General features: G+C 41.4%; 1 protein-coding gene across 2 annotated transcripts; it reads right to left on the reverse strand.

Annotated features, from left to right (window-relative positions):
* Positions 1–204: 204 nt before the first annotated feature.
* LOC108671969 (arginine-glutamic acid dipeptide repeats protein) lies at positions 205–19651 on the reverse strand. 2 transcript variants are annotated; one of them, XM_018159572.2, is made up of 20 exons: positions 19391–19651; positions 16049–16256; positions 15760–15877; positions 15446–15516; positions 15016–15121; positions 14598–14778; positions 14218–14304; positions 13273–13486; positions 12811–12909; positions 12555–12635; positions 11544–11784; positions 11071–11222; positions 10321–10914; positions 8656–8787; positions 5864–7683; positions 5451–5598; positions 4188–4384; positions 3327–3799; positions 2750–2922; positions 205–2342 (listed from the first exon to the last, which is right to left on the reverse strand). In XM_018159572.2, exons 2-20 carry the CDS (start codon positions 16241–16243, stop codon positions 2238–2240), a joined length of 5187 nt encoding a protein of 1728 aa, XP_018015061.1. In that variant the 5' UTR covers positions 16244–16256; positions 19391–19651; the 3' UTR covers positions 205–2237. The 2 variants fall into 2 exon arrangements, with proteins under 2 accessions (XP_018015061.1, XP_018015060.1); XM_018159571.2 differs by having other exon boundaries at positions 2750–2925.
* Positions 19652–20373: the final 722 nt, after the last annotated feature.

Here is a 20373-nt window from a genome sequence, read left to right on the forward strand (position 1 = left end):
GGCGCTTAGATGCGGGGTCGAGATTAACGGTACGGGCATGCCGAGTTATTCGTGAAGTAAGAGTGTATGAAGATATACAATTCTTATGGATTTAATCACTTGCTTGCATACCTGCCCACGGGAACGTGGTGTAAGTCGCGTTCCATCGCACTCATAACGCAGCCTCTCCGAGCCGTACGTTAAAATAGGTATCAAAACAAGACGGGTAAGAACTATGTACTAGACGGTGTACGACAGACGCTATACAAAATTCTACATGCGGAGCAAACACTCATCTCTCTGATGACAGCATTGGCTTAAACAATGACTACACGAGTTCATGCGTAGATCATCAGCAATTGAATTGTCTCTGAATAAATATCTTCACCTTGCTCTAATGAGAAAGTATGAAATACAGTTTTTCGATTAGCAGCGACCTGAAAGTCAGGTTTTAAAAACAATTCTCTTATTTCCCGCCACGTGAAATCTGCTACCGCATTCTAATGTACATATCAAACTGATGCAAGACCCAAAGAGGAGGCACACAACGGAACATATTAAATGTCGACAGGGGAATCAATTTTCCAAGCATAATTCGTCCAACAATAACAAAATTCTCTAAACTGATGGGATCACATACTTTCTTCTTGATTCCGTGACATTAGGTTGAACAAGCGAATTGTCTTAGTAATTCATAAGACGAAAGAATGAACGCCAACGCGAACTGAAAGATGAAAGAGCAGATCGCCGTTGTCTTTATTATCCTTCAAGCACACAATAAATTGTCCATACCTTTTAGAAGGCTGGCAAGGGTTACGTATGGAAGCCAAAATTGTCGCCAGCCAGAGCTGACTGGTGAAAGAGATGACAGCCGTCGGGTGAAAAATTGCACCGACGGCAGTCACCCGTCGGTTGACTGCCGTCGGGTGAAAGTGAAGACGTGTTGCTGTCGGTTGACTGCCAATTTTCAGCGGGAAATAATGAGGGACAGTGACCAAATAGATAAGCAACTCTGATCAGGTGTCGGACGTCTGCTCAAGCGATGGAAGAGGTGAAGAGGGCATTAAACAGAAAATGACCTCAAGCTCTAAGCTCAGTTAGGAATCCTGAGAGGAGACAAGTATGTAAGTGGGCAAGTAAGTGCTAGAGCGAACATACGAGGGACACCATGCATACCATAACACACATCAAAACACAGATTTGCTATAAAAATAAGTATTGCAGAATACCATTTGTCGAGGCTATTTACAAGGGACTAACATCACGAAAAATACGCACGTATGACAAGAGCTTCAAAAAGAGTTGGCCACATACAGCAACGGTGAGGGAAGCTCGAGAAAGGCGAGCAAGAGATCATCTGTTCAGAGATAATGACGAACAATGAAACTAAAATGCAACGAAAAAGAATGAGACAGAGAGTTGCCTAGCCGACAGCTGGGCATACTCGTATTTCAAATCAAGCTGGCATGGACTGTTTAGAAGTCGATGGTAATGCCACCAAATCCACCGAACAAGTAATAAATATTCAAGAGATCATAGAATTTGATACATTTCCCAAAAATCACGTCTTTTCAAATAAATATGCATTGCAATAAAAATCAACACGATGATACGTGGGTTGAACTACAAACAAAGATTCATACAATGTAATAATTTCAATACCAAAATAAACAATCCTTAAAAAACCGATTTGGGTACATATATGACAATTGTTTTCGATCCGTAATGACATCGAGTTCTCTGCCCAAGAGGAAGCACAATTATAAGAAGGGAGCGTTCTAATCTTCGTCCTATTTTTTAATCATAGATTAATCTATTCACTCAAGTACGCAGTGCAGCATACGAACCGTAACTAAGAATAATTATGATAATTCATGAAATAGATCACAGTTGCCTCCCGATAACGGCATGTATGAGGTCCAGAATGACAACCAAGCGAGATTTAAATCAGGCCGTAGAAGACATCCGAAGCCTTCGGCTTTCGAGATTTTCTTACACGGTCTCATGAAGTAATATACTCGACGGAGCTTGCACAATTAAGGCTTTTGGGAGTCCAGCAAACCGCTCGCACCGAAGTTGTCCAGACATAAGCCTATAAGTTCTCCCTGGTGCAATACCCATAGCTGGTTCGGAAAAAATGTTCTGGGGAATATCCAAGCATGGGAGGCATGAAAGTATCCAGTTTACTGGTCGAAAAAAAGCAAGGACGTGAGAGAAGCATGTCGACCGATGGTCGCTTCCTCCGCGTGAGGCGAGAGCTAAGGTCTGAAGGAACCGGGCGGAGGGGGCGGAGCTGGAGGATTCAGGTGACCATAACGATCTCGGTCAAGCAGCAGCTGTCGATGCAGCTGCTCAGCTGCCAGCTGAACAAATACAAGTAATATAAGCAAAAAGTAAAAATAATAATAAAATTTACACGAATATCAAATTGACATTAAAATTCAAACAATAAGGACAATCTGAAAATCTGAAATAACCGACTGGTTTGGGAAAATTGTCTTCCGCGATTTTTCAATGACTTAACAAATAATCTTCCATAATTTAGTTAGGAATATTGAGCAGCAAGTCTAGTTGAGATCATGTACAGACAACAGTTGACTCACTGACACTGGAAGAAATTTCAACAAAATTCAGTAAAGTTGAAATCGTCATACTCGTAGAAGTTCTTCATTCATCACACACTTATATGTACAGATAATTCAAAATTTGTTAGACATACGTATAACGGCTACTTTGAAAAAACTTACTGGAGGTTATACTTTTCGCCTACCTGAGAGAGAGGGTCATCGTAGGGAGGGCGGCCCCCTCCGAGGAGAGCGGCGACAGCAGCGGCGCTGGCGTGTGACGTCACGAAGGGGCTGGGGGGCAGTGAGGGGTGGTGCTGGGGGGGCTCGCCAGGCCGCAGTAGCTGTCGTTGTGGGTAGGGCGACATCACGGCAGCTGCTGCTGCACGGTTGACAAAACTGCATCGTACACTCCGCTTATTAATCAAAATTCTATTATAATCATATTATTATTATTTTATAATGAATAATAATCATAACAATTCATGAAATAAAATTAATTAAAGAAACTGGCTTACGTCTGCCGCGCTTTGTGAAAAAAATAACTTAGAACTGTATACATTATATTAGGAGATGTTAATAAACATAAGAACTAATCGGTTAGCTGAACCCAAATTTCTATGTTTCCTCTAGCCGGCAAAATTCTATTTTATCGGATCTCATACAAGCAAACTATTTGCCAATCTTCTAGATTTTTTAACTAACAGATGAACAATATTGATTTTGATTTCATAACAAGTAAAAAATGAAAATAATTAGTTTCATAAAGAGATAAAGTCAGACCTAATCGCTCGTATCGATCTCGCTCAGCAGCCGCTGCCATGAGTGCAGAAGTAGCGACTGAGTGACTATGAGCTCCGTAGAGGGAGGCGTTCACGTAGTGGGGCGGTGGGTGAACAAAGCTGCTTGTTGAGTGCGGGGCGAGGGTACTGGGTACAACGTGAGGATACCCTGGAGGTCGTCCACCCAGCCAGTGAGAGGCTTGAAGGGAATGATGAACAGCAGCGTCGCGTTTCAGCATCTCTTCCTTGAAACGATCGTTAAGCTCACGCTCACGGAAATCGCGCTCGTGCGCTTCAAGCTCGAGTCGTTCTCTGGATCCAGGAGGATAGAGAGCGAGAAGAGTAGCGTAGGACATCATGGGGTCCAGAGAGGAGCTCGTACACGAAGGTCCTGCTGAGGTGCTCACGGGGGGCGCCATGACAAGGCCTCGAGACGAGCCGGGGGAGAGGCCTGAGTGCGCGCGCCCGTATTCCCTGAACAAGGAAATGTAGCTGAAATATTTTCATGACGTAGGCCAAATGAAATTTCAATCAAACATGAAAATATGTAATGCCTTAGCAACAGGTTAAAAATTAAAAAACAATTAGAATCCTCGGAAACACACAACCGCCCAAAAAAAACCTCACAGCTCTTCAATTATTATTTTTTTCCAATTTTACCCAAACAAAATCTTGCACATGACCATGCTCTATTTTCTGAAATTTTCTTGACTTTTCAACAATATTATTTGTAATTACCATTAAGAAAGAAAAAGAAAAATTGAGTCAACAAAGTTAACTTGCATTAACTATATTTGCATAGCCTTTTCAAATTCATGTTTGTTCAAATTAGGACAGAAAAGGTTCTTCAGAAACAACTTACCCAAGTCTAGCAAGCTGGGAAGGTTCAGGCGCATTGCGTGGGGGCAAGAGTCTGTCGTAGAAGCCTGCAGCCGCGGCTGAGGGGGGCGGGGCGCCCAGCATGGCGGCCACAGCAGCAGACCCAAGACCTGACCTCTCCTCGATCATCTTGGGGGTGTCGCCTCCTCGTCGGTCAGGAGTTCCACTAGCGGCTTTCCTCTGATCATCAGTTCGACGCATCATTAGTGAATATTGCAGTTAAAATATGGCGAATGTATTAATATTGAATTAAGTATATATATATTTTTTTTAAAGGCCTCCCACACTCACCATTCCTACAAAAAAAAGGGAATTGATTTTATTAATTAAAAACAGGGAATGGTTTCATGTCAAAGATCAGGGCCCCGACCTTAACGCCTCTGATGGTGGCCTACACCGACTCCGAGGNCCGGCGTACCACCTCGTCAATTCCTAAAGAGAATAAAGCAGGGCCAAAAGGATCGCCTTGCTGTATGCCGGTCGCGGATACCAAACTCGACCCCCCAAAGAATAGAGGGGACGGTTCCGAATATGCTTGGTACAGCATTCTATACATTCCCTGCGCTTTCGCCCGCGCAGCAGCCAGGAACACGTCACGTCGCAGGCTGTTGAATGCATTCGCCATGTCAACCTTGAAAAACACTCTCCGGCCCGAGGTACGCACGAGCTGCATGAGCAGCAGCCTCGCACCCACCCCTGGTGGAGAACCCCAATTGGATCGGCTGAAGTGCTTCCTCTATTAACGGAGACAATGGCCATGCTCCAACCTTGGTAGCCAAGCGACGCAAGGTGTTACCAACCGCTACGGGGCGAATACCCCCGTTTTTTTCCGTAGGGCGCATAGAGTGGCTCCATAGAACACCGGTCTTGCAAACTCAGGAACCCGCCCTCCAATCACCAGGTTGACGAACCCGGTAAGGGAGGCCAGTAGCCTCGCGCCCGCCTCACCCGCCTTCCGCGAAATCAGGGCCACCAGATGACCCGGGCGGAGCCCGTCCGGGCCACCCGCCGAACCCGGCCTGAAGGAAGCGATGGCTTTCCTCACATCCTCTTCCCCTACGATAGAAGGAGGTGGGTAGTCCTCCTAGTATATTAAAACTAGTGAACATACGAACCCAAAATTCGTAACAAGTGAATCTTTACAGTACCGAGTTAATCTCTACAGTACCGAGCCAATATCTACAGAAATGACACGGTACGGTCTAATTCCACCATACATCAGAAGCTGCACTAGTTTGTACGGCACCTGCGCACGCTCGCGGTCCTCCCTGTCTTGCTGCGCGAGGCGGCGGGAGTCGCGCTTCCTGGCGAGCTTGCTGTCCGGCACGGGCTTGAAGATGAGGTCCGTGCGGGCACACGAGTTGTTCTCACCACGGTTCCAATGTCTCAGGAAACTGCAACCATCAAATTTTTTGCACATTTTCACTTTACATATTACATAGAACTTAAAATTAATTTGAATTGATACTTATATTAGATTAATTATTAATAAATTTCTAGCGAGTCAAGAAAATTAACAAATAGCGCAACGAATTTATCTGTAAAAGCATGAGAAAAAGCCTCGTTGACTGTAAGGCAAATGATTAGACTTCCCAGTTCATTTATTGCAGTGGAAGCCTGAATGGTTTTTCTGAATAAATTACAAAGGATATAACTCACATGGCACTGCCAGATCTGTGGCACTCTGAGTCCTCAATCTTGGGCGGAGGTGATGGCTCCCTGTTCATTGAGTGCTCGTCTTCATCGTCCTCGCCGTTGTCGTCCTGGGACCCGAAGACCGCCATGGCGGGGTTGACGTTGGCGGGCAACGCCTGCGTGGTGGGAGGCGGATGCTGGGACGACGATGGCGCGATGCGGTGAGCGTTGAGCGGTGTGATGGTGGCGGGGCCGGTGTGAGCAGCGGGGGGTAGGGGCAGGGGCATAGAAGGGTGTGATGAGAGTCCTGGAGATCGGGATGAGCTAGGCGATGATGCAACTTTGTGTGATGGCGGAGGGGGAGGGAGGTGATGGGGAGGCAAGCGCGAGGGCGAGAAAAGTGGTACCTGGGAATGCGCGGGGGGAGCTGAGAGAGGAGCGGAGCGCGATACGGCAGAGGTGGTGAGAGTGGAAATGAGGGACGGCGGTGGAGGCAGGGTCGAGCGTGGCGGCGTCTGAGCGGACTGAGGAGGCGGGCGATGAGGTGACAGTACGGAGCGAGTGGAAAAGCTATGCTGCAATTGCACAGGTGAGAAAGGGTATGAAAGGTAGGGATAGTGCTGCATTGAGGAAGCAAGGTGAGGTGGTAACCCTCCTGGAGGAGGAGCTAGAGACGGAGGCTTACTCTCAGCTTTTATCTCTGCAATAATCTCTGGCTTATCCCGATCTGCAGGCTTCTCGTGTTTGTATTCGTGAGGCCGCGCGAGCAAGCTGCTCTCCTGCTTCACGGTCACCAGACCCTCAGTTTTCACACTCACCATCTCATTCTTCACTTCGGTTTTAGGTTCAACTTTGGGCTCCATTTTCAGTAGCGGCTCGGGCTCGACTTTGGGTTTATGAAGCCTAAGGGGAGCCTCCTCTTGCTTCAGTTCCAGCTTGTGGGGCGTAAAGAGGTTGCCCAATCTTGGGTATCCCGCGTTTTGGGAGGAGGCAGGGGAGTAGGGGTGCGAGGAGTGTGCGGGCGGCGCGGGACGTATAGGCAGTCGTACGCCAGCCTCCAGGTCAGCAGGTTTCGGCAGGTGAGGAAAAGGTGAAGAGTGGGGAGATACGGGAGGAGCTGGCACGGCGGGCGGTAGATGACGAACTTTATCTGCGATGCCGGCAGGGGAGATGGAGGCCATGATGGCGTGGGGAGGACGCTGTTTCGCCGCATGTGAGGCGGGGTTGGAGTGATGGGCGATCGGGATGAGTGAGTGAGGCGCGTTGGCGCTGGTGGCCGGAACCGAGGACGGTGGTGGGTACGAGTGTGCCGGAGGGGGAGGTTTAGGAGACTGGGAGTGCGACACGAGGGGAGTGTGAGGACGAGGAGAAGCCCCAGCAGGCGGGGGGAAGAGGGTAGGATGCCCGTAAATGTGGGAGTGTGAGGGCATGGACACTGGAGGGGGAGGGTAAGAAGGGCGTGCCATGGAGGCAGTTGGCAGGGAAGGAGCTGTGGAGTACGGGGCGACGGGGGTGTTGGAGTACGTGACGGAAGGAGCGTTGGTTGCCGGGGGCGGGGGGCCGAGCAGGAGCCTGGGAGGCGCAGAATAGAGGGGAGACTCAGTGCGCGCTGAGATATCAGAGGAGGAGGACGTCTCCTGAGGAGTAGGAAGAGGAGGAGGAAGAGAAGGAGGAGGAGGAGAGGGATGAGGCAGACCGGGATGACGGTGAACAGTGAAAGGTATGACAGAGGAGACGGGCGCAGCCGTGCTGACAACGCTGCACGTGTCAGAGCTGCTCACCACCGCAGCAGATGCTGACGAGACAACGACTGCAGCGTCGTTTGTGGCTTGGCTATCCCAGCTCTGAGGACACCAAGAAATTGCGCATTTAACACATAGTAATAAATGGGCGGTGTCTATAGCAAATACAACTGAACCTTATTCAGCTGAACCGGCGAACATTTGCTCGGTTACAGAGATGGATTAAACCACTATGTGAGCGCATTAAACTTGATTTTTTCTATAACTTGCTCAACACTAAAACGGACTTGGAGCTCATAAAATTACTCAAAACTCAGTGGTCGTTCCTACCTAAGACAGCAATTTACACCTATTTCAAGATCCTATCCCTACCGCTTCAACACTTGATATAACCCATTTAGCTATAAAATAATGTCACAAATAAACAATAAATAAATATGATAAAGACACAAATAGAAGGAAGTAGCGTTCAATATAAAAAAGGAATACTGAAAAAATATACAATTTAGAGCTGCATAAACAAAAAAAAATAAATTCAACATAAATTGGTCAGTAGTGTGAATTCAAGAAAAATATGATGATTCAACTATTCATACGTTGAAATATTGAAGGGGATAAGGCACATATTTATTCACATGTAAATATCATACAAGAAGTGACAGTAAGGGAGCATTCATTTAGCACACTATCACACAACATAAAGTAATATCAAGAAGTTGGTAATTCGTTTAGTGGTACCAAATTTTACATTAATTACGCTCCTACATTTTTTACAAGTTCAAGGACACCGAAATTGCAAGAAAACTATGCACAATTAAACATTTAATGGCAATTGGATGGATACAAACCAAAAAGCTGGAACTGTACTCCTTTTCTCGAATCATATCGATCATCAAACAGGGATCCAAGCAAGCCTCCAATTGCACTTAATCATAGCAATCATGGATACGGACGCCACCAACTCGTTGCTTTGTTGAACTGAGTAAAGTAAATTCGCTCGTGGCATCGAGTTGCTAAGGAGCTTCGTCTGGCATTAAGTTTAGGTAGAGGCAAGGGCGCCAGAGGAGCTCGTACCTGCAAGGGAGACGCCAGGTCGCGTTTTTTGGGTAGTGTGATATCGCTGCACTCGTCCTCGTTTCGGATGCGCTTAGTCAGAATTGATTTCTTGGACTCCATGCTGGCCAATGGAGACGGTCGATCCTCCATCTTGGAAATAATAAACGAGTTAAGGGGAGCGTCTACCCTAAAAATTATCTCGGCTATTTACAGACGGATCACTCTGAAACTTGGTACCCATATGTAAAACCGAAATCTAAGACTTTTTTGTTCGTGTGAATTTTTCGAAAAAAATGAAAGAAAACGTGAAATTCATAGAAAACTGCCAAAAAAGGGGGTACCGTAGAAATCTATCTCCTCCTAGGATTTTCAAGGTACAACATCGAGACACATATCATTCGATGCGTAAAGACCATATCTAAAAACGTCACTTAGCGGTTTTTTGGATTTCTAATTTTTGTGGGTGTGGCAGCATTTTTTCAGATATTTTTTGAAATTTTTCGATTTTACCCCCACCCTCCCCACTTTTTGCAAAATAAAATCCGAACTAAAACGAAATTGGAAAAACGACATAGTGACGTTTGTAGATCTTCCCTTTCAAAATCGAATGCTATATGTCTCATTGATGTAGCTTCAAAACTCTAGGAGGAGATAGGTTTTCCGTGACAATAAGTGTGAATGTTGAGGAGAGCGCGACAAAGTCCCGCGCGCACCACAATATGCGCTCAATGTAGCATAGATTCCAAACTAAACGTTTCTGGAGCTTGATTCCACTCAAAGATGATGGGAGCGGCTACATGCGCATCTCTCGCTACAAAGCCCGGAGGCACACTGAGTCAGACCTCACAAAAACACTATATTTGTAGTGGTGGACAGCGAATTATCTCGTATCTAATTACTGAAAGAACTTCCCCCCGCCTTCCTTTCATGAAGTGTCGTGTACGTGAAAATCGACGTACAGAGATGGTAGTGGTACCATTGAATAGGCCAGAATGTCAGCTTTAAGATGAGACTAAACACGTAACTGCAGCACAACTCAAGTAGACACTATATTTAAAGAGCTCAGCAGCTAATAAGTTCCTATCTAATTACTTAAAGAACTCCCCCACCCGCCCCCCTTTCATGAAATGTCGTGAAATCATAAATCAACGTAGAGCGATGGCAGTGGTACCGTTGGATAGGGCAGAATGTCAGCTTTAAAATTAGTATAAAAACCGAAAAAGTAAAAATTTTCAATTTCAGGGTAGACGCTCCCCTTAAACATTGGCACAATATCTTAATAGCTTGCAAACAAGTTACAAATTGGCACAGTATCTTAATAGCTGCAAACGAGTTGTACATTGCCATCTCTTATTAGTTACAAAACAAAACAATCTAGAAGAAGTAGGACATCGTAATTGGCTTAAGAATTACGGCTAATAATTAAAACGTAAATTACGGCAAGTAGGATTTCATATTACGATGGAGAAGATAACTCGAATTTTCGGTGGAAATTTTGAACAAATTTTGAGTGTGAATTTGTATACCAGTAGCCCAGGAACCTACACTTGTCACAATATCAAGTGTTCTGTCGAGATGATGGTAAGTATAAAATTGTGGTAATGAAGACTTTAAACAAAAAAAGTTGTTAAATAACCAGAAACGCTTACTAAATAACCAGGAAACCATAAAAGAAGAAATTACCTTCTTAGGAGCAGGCGAGGCTGACTGCCGAGGTAGAGGCGTGCTGCGGCGCTCCATGTTAGGCATGGGATCAACTTCGGAACCAGAGTCGGGACTGGGAGTGCTGTCATCTAAGCTGGCTGGGGTACTCAGGTTGCCAACAGAATTGCCGGCCATTGTACTGACATTGGAACCTTGGTTCAGGTTAGATGAAATTCCGTCAATACTGGAATCTTTGAGAGGGGAAGCTGCGGCTGTGACGGCTTGAGATTGAGCCGAGTGAGTCATGGTCGTGGATGCCGTTGTTATGCAAGTTGATACGTGGCAAGAAACCGCAGCTGCGACGGATGTCGGTGCAGAGGAAGTAATCATATTGAAAGAAGAGTTGGGGGTATCAGGAGTGCTGGCGCGAGAGCGCTTTTGGCCATGTTTATTTTGTTGAAGAGCTGCTTGCTGCTGCTGTGGTGATGACGTCAGTGGAGTGAGCTGTTGTCGGTTGGAGGTTGAGGTAGGAGGTGCAGGTGGTGTGGCAGCCGTGCTTGTAGAGACACTACTTGACTGGTTCTGTTCTTTGGTACGAGTACGGGTGCGAACCATCCGCACTTCCTCTTCAACCTGCACAATCATTTAAACCAATTAATATTGGTTGCTGCAACATTTCCGTTATCAAGTCATAAATTTCGTAACACCCCAAAAGCGTGAATACAATCGACGGCAAATAATTTAATTATACCCAATGACCCACTTATAACTCTTTTTTAACTTAGTTACCTGTTGTTTGGAGGTGGGCGTTTGCGTTGATATTGGGGGTGGTTCACGTGGGTTGATGATGATAGGCAAGTCTCCATATTTTTTGAAGTGTATTCTACAGTCGTAACACAATAAGCTTTTGTCTTTGCCAGCATGGTGCCAGTCTTTAGAGCCTATTGGGATAAGGAAATTGGGTATCATTTCTCTAAGGGCAATGATAAATAAACAATACAATGAAATTGGCATAAAGTATCTAGAATGTACTGCACATGTTAATTCGTGGAAGATCAAAAAATGGCAATACAAATGTTTTCAAGGGTAAAATGTTTTTCCTGTACATACGGCAAATCATTAATGATCTCAAACTAAACCAGAGCTGCACAAGCATCTCTATATGCACAAAAAGACTTGCAAAAATACCATAATAATTTCCTAGCTTTATGAAATAAGTCGAATAGTTGTTTTCTCTTCAGAACAAATACTCGGTTATTTACTGGTGGTATAGCAATGCCTGCAGTGGTATCCTTGTCTGTCTTTGCTGTCACTGTCATCGGAGTCGTCCTCGCGCTCCGATGTAGATGAAGGATCTAGTGGATCTGAAGGAGGGTTGTGTCGAGGAGCTCGCGGCGTCCGGATCCTGCGCAGGACGTTCTGCCGTCGGTGTCTACGATGTGGTCTGTGCCCAGCAGCCGCCGGGGTCTTCTTCCACAGATAATAGTGTGAGACCAGCTCGCTCTGAGACACACAAGACAGGAAACGTGAAATCCTGGGCGGCAGTGGGAGACCAGCTCGCTCTGTGACAAGACGCAAGACAGGCAACGTGATATCCTGGACGGCAGTGGGAGACCAGCTCGCTCTGTGACACACAAGACAGGCAACGTGATATCCTGGACGGCAGTGGGAGACCAGCTCGCTCTGTGACAACACACAAGACAGGCAACGTGATATCCTGGACGGCAGTGGGAGACCAGCTCGCTCTGTGACACACAAGACAGGCAACGTGATATCCTGGACGCCTCAGCAAACGCCAATATGGCGTTTGCTGAGCAGAATGCAATACAAAACATTCCGACCAGTCGTCATCGTTCAAATCGTTATGATGCTGCGTCTGGTACCTTTGTAGTTGGTCTGAAATACTGTTAATGCTCCAAGCAGCTGCATTTAGGTACTGCAAGAACTTCGATAAAGTCTATACACATACGAATATAGAAATTGTCACAAATAATTTTCGATCAAGTAATAAGAGAGTAAATTACAATTTGAACAAGCAAATGTTGGAGGGATAAAAGTAAAAATAAGAAAACAAATGAAATTAAATTTACCAGTCACAGGTTGTCATTAGTAAGAAACAAATGTTCAAAAAAATTCACATTAAGCACTATAACGCCGAACGGGAGACTCCAGTTCAGTAATCATTGAAGATATAATTAAGTGATCGTAAAAAAGTCAGAAAGTGAATCACTAGCAGATTGATGATGAAAATGTAAATAGAGGAGAATGCTTACAGTTTCCTTGTGCGATAGCAGCTCCTTTCGTATTCTGAAGAAATTTTTGCCATACAGACGGAGTCCTTTGATGAATTTTTTCTGGAAATTAGCAAACTAAAATCAGTACAGTACAACTAATTGAATCATCGGGCAGCGTGGTAATAGACAATTGCAAACATGAATTTCATGGACCACAAGTAAATGGACTCGTAATAAATGAAAATTTCAGTTGCAATGAAGCCCTTAATAATGAGCCAAGAAATAGATTCCTTACGTTTTCTTCTTCTGTCCACTTCTTGTCTATCCGCTGAGGTAACGGACACTTGACCAGCTTCTGGAGCGCCAGGTCGTGGTCGTAATCGCAGCTGTGAAGCTGTACAGAAATTTATTAGATAAATGTGAAGCACAATCAGCATATAATAAAAATTACACTTGATATTGGAATCCAAAGCAAAAAGTAGTAGTACCAAAATCAAGTGATAAGAAGCTCACCACTGAACACATATTAGCTCATTACATACATAAAAATTGATTGATGATTAAGAAATTTATATTTTATGCCAACCTCAATAGTCAAGAATACACTAGATGCAGTATGAAAAACTCTCTAACAGACTAAATGATCGTAAACCCATTGATAATTTTATACTTCAATTTATCCAATACCTGTGGAACCAAACACAAAAAAAAACATTGTTTCACAAGCTGAACTGAGAAGAGTTACTTGAGTACTAACGATTTCGAGAGCTGCTATGGTGGTGTCATCGTGAGAGGCCGCCTTGCAGCCTTCAGTTGACCCAGAGTCGACAAGACCAGCATATGCAGCCATGGAGCGAGCTGCTCTCAAGAACATGATTATGTCAGTGTCTTTTGCCATACCAGGCAACCAGCGAATTTCTTCCAGAGGTCGTGTTGTCTGCACCACGCGAGGCTCCCCAGGAATTTGAGGTCTGCACAAGAAAATAACTCAATGGAGTAAATTTTGGAGCACAGTGAAGTTGCATGATGTTCAAAATAAAGTTGGACAGGTAGTACAGTATCTACTAATATAAAAATGCTGTAAAACGGAACTAATTATCTATACTCGGCAAATACTCACGATAGACATTCTTCAGAATGCAGTGCACATTTTTAAAATGATGTAAAGTAATCACGGGCAGAAAATTTCTACAATACTTAAATGAAAATTATAACATGACTAAATCAGTGGACAAGGAATTTAAAAGCAAAGAAAACGCCAAGAAAATTCACCATATCAATATTGAAAACGTTTCGGAGTCCAGCTCCATCATCAGTTCGACTAAACTAAAATGAATAAAATCACTTTAAAAGTCAAAATTCAAAGACAGACATAAAACCTAAACAAGACCTAACATTATATCGAAATAAACAGGACTAGTTATGAACAACTTAGTCCTAGGGGTACGACAAGAATATATAATCCTAGCGATTTACTATTTCCAGATTTCTTGGCGTTTTCTTTGCTTTTAAATTCCTTGTGAACTTGCGATTTAAGCAGACAAATGATATAAGTACTTATATACGATCTAAATCAGTGGATTCATGAATTAAATTATAAACATCCAACTACCCAGTAAAAGACCGGAATAAAGCTGAAAGAAAGATCCAAAATATTTTCAACTAATTGTACAAAATGAATAAACTTCAGAACATGACTCACTCAAACTCAGGAAGTTTTGCTTGATGAGAAGGTCCAATACGAATCTCGCCCTGTGTACTGGCGAGTCGACGGGTCTCTGGATTGTATCTGCACATTAAAAATTTTATGGATTATTTGCATTATTTTACATTACATATAAAAATAACACTACCTAATCTTTCCAATTGGATGTTGTGAACTAATTTAACATTCAATTATTTGTGAAACACAAAAACTAATGACAAGAACGATTAGCAAGCTCTCCCATAAGCCATCAAGCTCTCCCATAAGCCATCAATATATCCTCATAAACACAAGAAAGGCCGTTTTTTATGATGGGTAATATTTTGCATGAAAGCTTTAGTAGGCAAGCATGAAAAAAAAAGCATGGCTAAACTCACCCCAGGATGTAGAAAAAAGAATTTTTATCAGGCATGAATTCCCGTACAGCATGGATGTCAGCATAGTGGTCAACGCGACAATGCCCCCGTAAGACAGACACTGGGTATGTGTCTGTTGCATCTGAGATGAAAAGCTCACGAGACTTGATCAGAGGCTCATCAATTGCCAGCGATTTATTATCTGCAAGAAACACAATTTTTGTAACAACAGAACAGTGTAGTAGGCATGAAAGCACAAGGTAATTAAAATTATTCAAATTATTTTCACCACAAAATGGGAATTATATCTCATCTTATTTGCGTGACAGCTCAACTTTGCTAATGTGATAAACTTTTTTCTCAGCACTAATATAATAGAACGCATAGAGTTAAGAAAATCTCATCAAAACATCACTCAAGCATTGGAACATAAACTTACTGTTTTCTGTGTTTCTATCCTGGACAAGAAGCTGGTAAACTGTTTCAGGAACTTCAGAGGGTCTGTAGAACCATTTTATGTTGACCATCAGGTTATCTCTCTTGCTCTGTAAAAAATAATCATTGTCACGTGAGCAATCAAAGTAGTTAAAGGAGAAAAAATTGACTAAATTTAAGTATTTTTCATGATAGTTATCAAAAATACAGATGTAAAAAATTTCAACCTATTACCTGAATACAACGAGCTAAGTTGGATAGTATAATTGACAGGAGCAAATAACAAAATTAGTACATAAAATTAGTATTTCATAATTTTTTCAGTTTGGGTTCACATGAATGACAATTAAAATGTTGAAAATACAAAAAATTCATCCAAAATTAAAGTAAATTTTTATGCTAAAAATCAAACAAACATATAAATGAAGACTCACACGACGAAATTCTTGTATAGAGCAAATGAAGAACGGTTGGTCAGCCCGTTGGCTCTCAATGTAAACTGAATCTGAAAAAACATTTTACAGAAAACCTGAATTTGTCTTTCAATATTCAAAATGGACTAATTACAATACTTTTTTGTCAATATTCAAAATGGACTAATTACACTTTTTCAACATTACCTCTTGTGTTAGCAATAGATTACAGTAGCAACCTATAGAACTGACACCCTTTTACTGCATAAAATATGATTGGCAAAATATTCATTATAAATAAAAGTAGAAAGATGTTACTGAAAAATCCATATTACCTCCTGGTCTGTAGAGCAGAGTGTCATCAGCACAGTAGTAGGAAGTATAATCTCCGCTAGGTGCTCTGTATGCCTGACCACGGACAGGCTGCTTCTTGCCTACCACAGTGGTCATGACCTGCAAAATGATTGAGTTTTCAATGATAAAGTAATGATAAATTAAAATTATTTAATGCTGGCATGAATTTCTAGACAAAATATTATATACCTGACCCAAGTCTGTATTATGCATTCATTGCTGAAATACAATGAAAGCCAAAATAAAGCTTTTTGGACAATGTTTATATACCTCTTCTATAATAGTTCCATCAGGACCATTTGGGCCTCCTGGCACAATTGGACCACTGGCAGGCACTTCTTGCTGAGGCTCATTGACTGCATCTCCATTGCTGCTGCTACTATTGGTGGTGCCACTACCACCACTACCATTTGAAGCAGATGAGGCTGCTTGGCTACTGCCTCCATGTTGTTCAGTGGTAGTCATGGCCTGATCATCTCTGAAAAGTAAAAAGATAATTATATAGTTACATTATTCATTACAAAATCTTGGGCAATGGGCTTATGCAATTTGCAGCCATGACAAAAACTCATAACCAAGAGTTCAATCACTGCGATTCGGTGCGAGTTACAAATTTGTTTTCCAAACCACAAGAGAAAGTATTGAACTGGGGCAGATTTTGCAACAAATTTAAAATTTTACCATGAAATACCAATAAAAATAATTTACTTCACTTTAAAGACATTTTCAAATTTTTTAATGCATAAATTTTTTTACAATGATACATTATAGTTAAACTATACGAGAGTAATTGCAACTACAATGTGGTCAGGAAGATGTGCCAGGTATGCAGGAATTTTTATTATCATTGCATCAATTTGCGCTGTGCGCCATAATATGCCGGCAAAAAAGTGCACCATGCACCAGCCTGCACCGTGCTCCTAAAGTTGTTTAGAGATGAATGTGCAGCAATGCTATTGTGCACGAACAAATATCTGCATCAAGTTGACTAGATTTCTAACGTGTTAACTCAGGTTCTAAGAGTCGGCACAGTTATGAATATTTATTCATTATTCATAGATCACAATTCGGTTGGAAATTAATCACAAAACTGAATAGTAGAAGGCAACAATCCACATGACTTGAGATTGGTTCCTTCTAAAGAAGGACTGATTTTGGCAAATAGTACAAACCCAAATGTCAATGTCAGGAATACATTATGTTCCCGACATCCTCCCAGCAGGAGAAATGGGTTTGTTTGGTGCAAACCCATTGAAAACAAAGATACAGGCACCACACTTTTTAGCACATTTTCTCATTTATGGAAAAAGTGCACTATTGTGCTCGCCATATCCATCTGTCTGTCTGTCCGTCTGTCCGTGACCTCAAGTTTTCGTCAACAAGAAAACACGCTCTCTGGCACTCACTGCTGTGAGAACTGAGTTATATTTTTTTTTATTTATCAGTTCTCATTTTTTTGCAACTTTGAAGGTTAATTATATAGACTAATAACGAACATTAATGAAATATGAATACCATAGCTTTCATATATGAATATATGAAATATGAATAGACTCATCACATGACACATGCATGGCATAAAAGTATGGGACTGCATTGCAGTCCCATTACTCTCATACTTTGGGACTAAGTATTGCATAAAAGTAATCAGCATTGCGTAAAAGTATGTAAATACGATGTTGGAAATTTCTGATGACAGTTATGTCTAGCCATACTTTATTTACACAAGATTTCGCACTTGAAACTATTTTCCATCATTTAGAATGATGAAATTATTTCTGACTCCTTTCATTAACCAAAGAATCTTTAATAACCCTATCAGCGCACTAATACCGGTAGTATATATAGAACAAGCAAAATCTGTCATTTAACACTAATATTTGTTTACTTCATATGCCCAATTCCTGAGGACTTGGTTATTCACCACTTGCCTTATACGTCCGGTCAGAATATTGCCTCAGGTCTGGACAGTCTACGGAAGGTAAACAAACAATGTTTGTCAGTTCGTATAAGAAATTTGTATAAAATTTCTTCAAAAAAAATTTCTAGATTCTTACTTTTACAAAATTTCCACATCAAGGAAAATCATAGATTATTGATGTGGATAATTAAACAAATATTGAGTATTATAAGTTTTCTGTCTCTTGTCCCTTGTCAAAATGTATCTGCGCGCTGTGCCGACACTTGCGCATGCAAGCGGGGATGGCCAGAAGTTGCGCTGACTGTGCACAGCAATGGCTTAAAAAAGTCATACAGCGTGGAAAAATTCCGTTAAAACATACATCATCCTGAGTGTGGCAACTACATCAAAGTCAAGATTCACTCAAGAAAAACTTAGTATGCAGAATTTTTAAGCAGTAAATATGGTAGGCCTACAGAATGCCTACTGATATATCATATATGTAATATCAAATTTATTGGAAAACATATTCGCATGTCAAGATTTTGGGTGCCATCTCAAAAGCCATTAACATATGAAGGCAAAAAATAAATGCTGGTGTCCTAACTCCAAATTTAGAAAATTTCAAAGAATGAGACAAAGATACCATTACATACATAAATGCACTTTATGCAGTCAGTTTAACTGGATCCTGGTTGTCATTTTAACTGGCTCTGCAGACCGCAATCAAAATTACATTTTGAATTCTACAGCTACAAGTCCTACAACTAAGGGGAATAAAAATTAACTGTTTTCTGAAAGATATTTTGTTTGCCTGCCACTCACCACTGTCAGTCTTCATAAAATGATTAAATTAAAGAACAAACAAAAGGATTAAAGCAGGCCTTCAATGTGAATCACAGAGAAAATTAATACATAGACTCATAGTACTACTAGTTCTCTAATAAAGTGATTACTTAGGTGTTTTTTTCAATCTTTTAGATGAAATTAGGTACGTTTTGACCTTAGGAGTTAGGACAGCAGGCCTTCAAGGCTTCAATCTCTTGAATAAAATATAAGTGTCGGCACTTGGCACTGAAGAAATAGGCCAATGGGGCATGGGCCATGGCGGGCATGGCCTGTTGGCTGTTGCCGATTCTTGTACTTTTTGTGACTTGATTCACAAACACAAGGGAATGGATCAATATTAATATCTTGGTACATAGTGGCAAAGCAGAGAGTTTTTTAGACTCTCCCTCAAGTTCATTTTTGAGTCCTATAAGTAGACCAATAAAGTATCCTGGATACCAGCATTATCATACATAATAAATTGGTTTAAATCTTTAGTAAATGAGGAAATTAAAAATGAACTGATTCTAAAAAAGCTCTGGTTTGAACTTTGCCACTATGTCTTGGTATAATATCAAATATCAATCCATGAGCGTGATCTGTAGAAATTTTGAAAACCTTGATTTGTGGGTACTGGGTTCAGTGGGTTGACTCATGACTCTCAATAGATTATAGACTATAAATATAATTTTATGAACTTGACAAGTTGACAGAGTTTTCAGAGTGATTAGTGAAAACTGTGGAATCAGAATTTTACGAGAACTAAAACCTTCAATAAGGTTAGTATAAAAAATCTGGACAAATCCATGCTTTCGAAAATTTTTGATTCTTAAATGAGTTTGAATAATAGTTATAATTTTCAGAACGCGTCATTAGCAACGTACCCAATTGATAAACCCAAATTCTAAAGCGGGCGACCAGCTACATCCACCACTAAATCGTCACTAATTCCACTTTGTTGTTGACATACGCTTGTCAGTGTTGCCACATATCTGTTTTAAGCTGTTAATTTTTTTCATCTGTAAAATCCAACACGATGTATATAATAACGATTCAAATACCACTGATTCTGCATCCAAAATCACACTTCTATTTTCTTTGATAACAATTCTAGTCCTGATTGATGCTGGGTTGAAGGTGAACAATTCTAGTCCTGGTAAACAATGAACGAGATTCAGCCTTTCAGGGATCATTTCCAGACCTTACGAACATACATTAAACAAAGCGACGATTAAAGGGATTACGACGATTAAGATGCAGATGAATAAAGAAAATTTCACTTTAGGAAATTTAAAACCAAGAAAATCTCTTTGATTTTAAATGAAATATTTTATTACGTGGGTCAATTCTAAAAATGTGTTGAAGGTGTCATCTGCTCGTGCAACACACTATAACAACTTGAAAAAAATTATATATTGGTTTGCAAATATTACTGAATAACTGAGGTCTAGCAACACTTACGTTAAAATAATTGAATTTCCTTTACAGTTTGTTGTTAAATATATAAATGTTCATTAATATGCCTCTTTTCAATCGGAGCTATAATTAATTTTTAATTTGACTTTTTAATTTACTGAGAAAGTGAACAATGCCTCCTCTTAATTCGTATGTTCTCAATAATTCGTGCGACTCACCAAGCTTTCTATAAATACATGTTTTACTTACTTACTTCGACATCAATCGTAACGCATTAAAACTTGTAAATATGCCAATTTTTTAATTCTATCCAGCTCCAAGACATCTTTGAAAATGTTTGTTCCTTCTCGATTTCATCCGTATAAGCCAAAACATTGGAATATTTTTGAGAAAATTTGTAATAAAAACTGGCATTGAACGCGATCGTGTCCATTTGCAGATGTGAATCAAT

This window comes from Hyalella azteca, unplaced genomic scaffold, assembly GCF_000764305.2.
Source record: "Hyalella azteca isolate HAZT.00-mixed unplaced genomic scaffold, Hazt_2.0.2 contig16900, whole genome shotgun sequence".
In the NCBI taxonomy this organism is placed as follows: Eukaryota; Metazoa; Arthropoda; class Malacostraca; order Amphipoda; family Hyalellidae; genus Hyalella; species Hyalella azteca.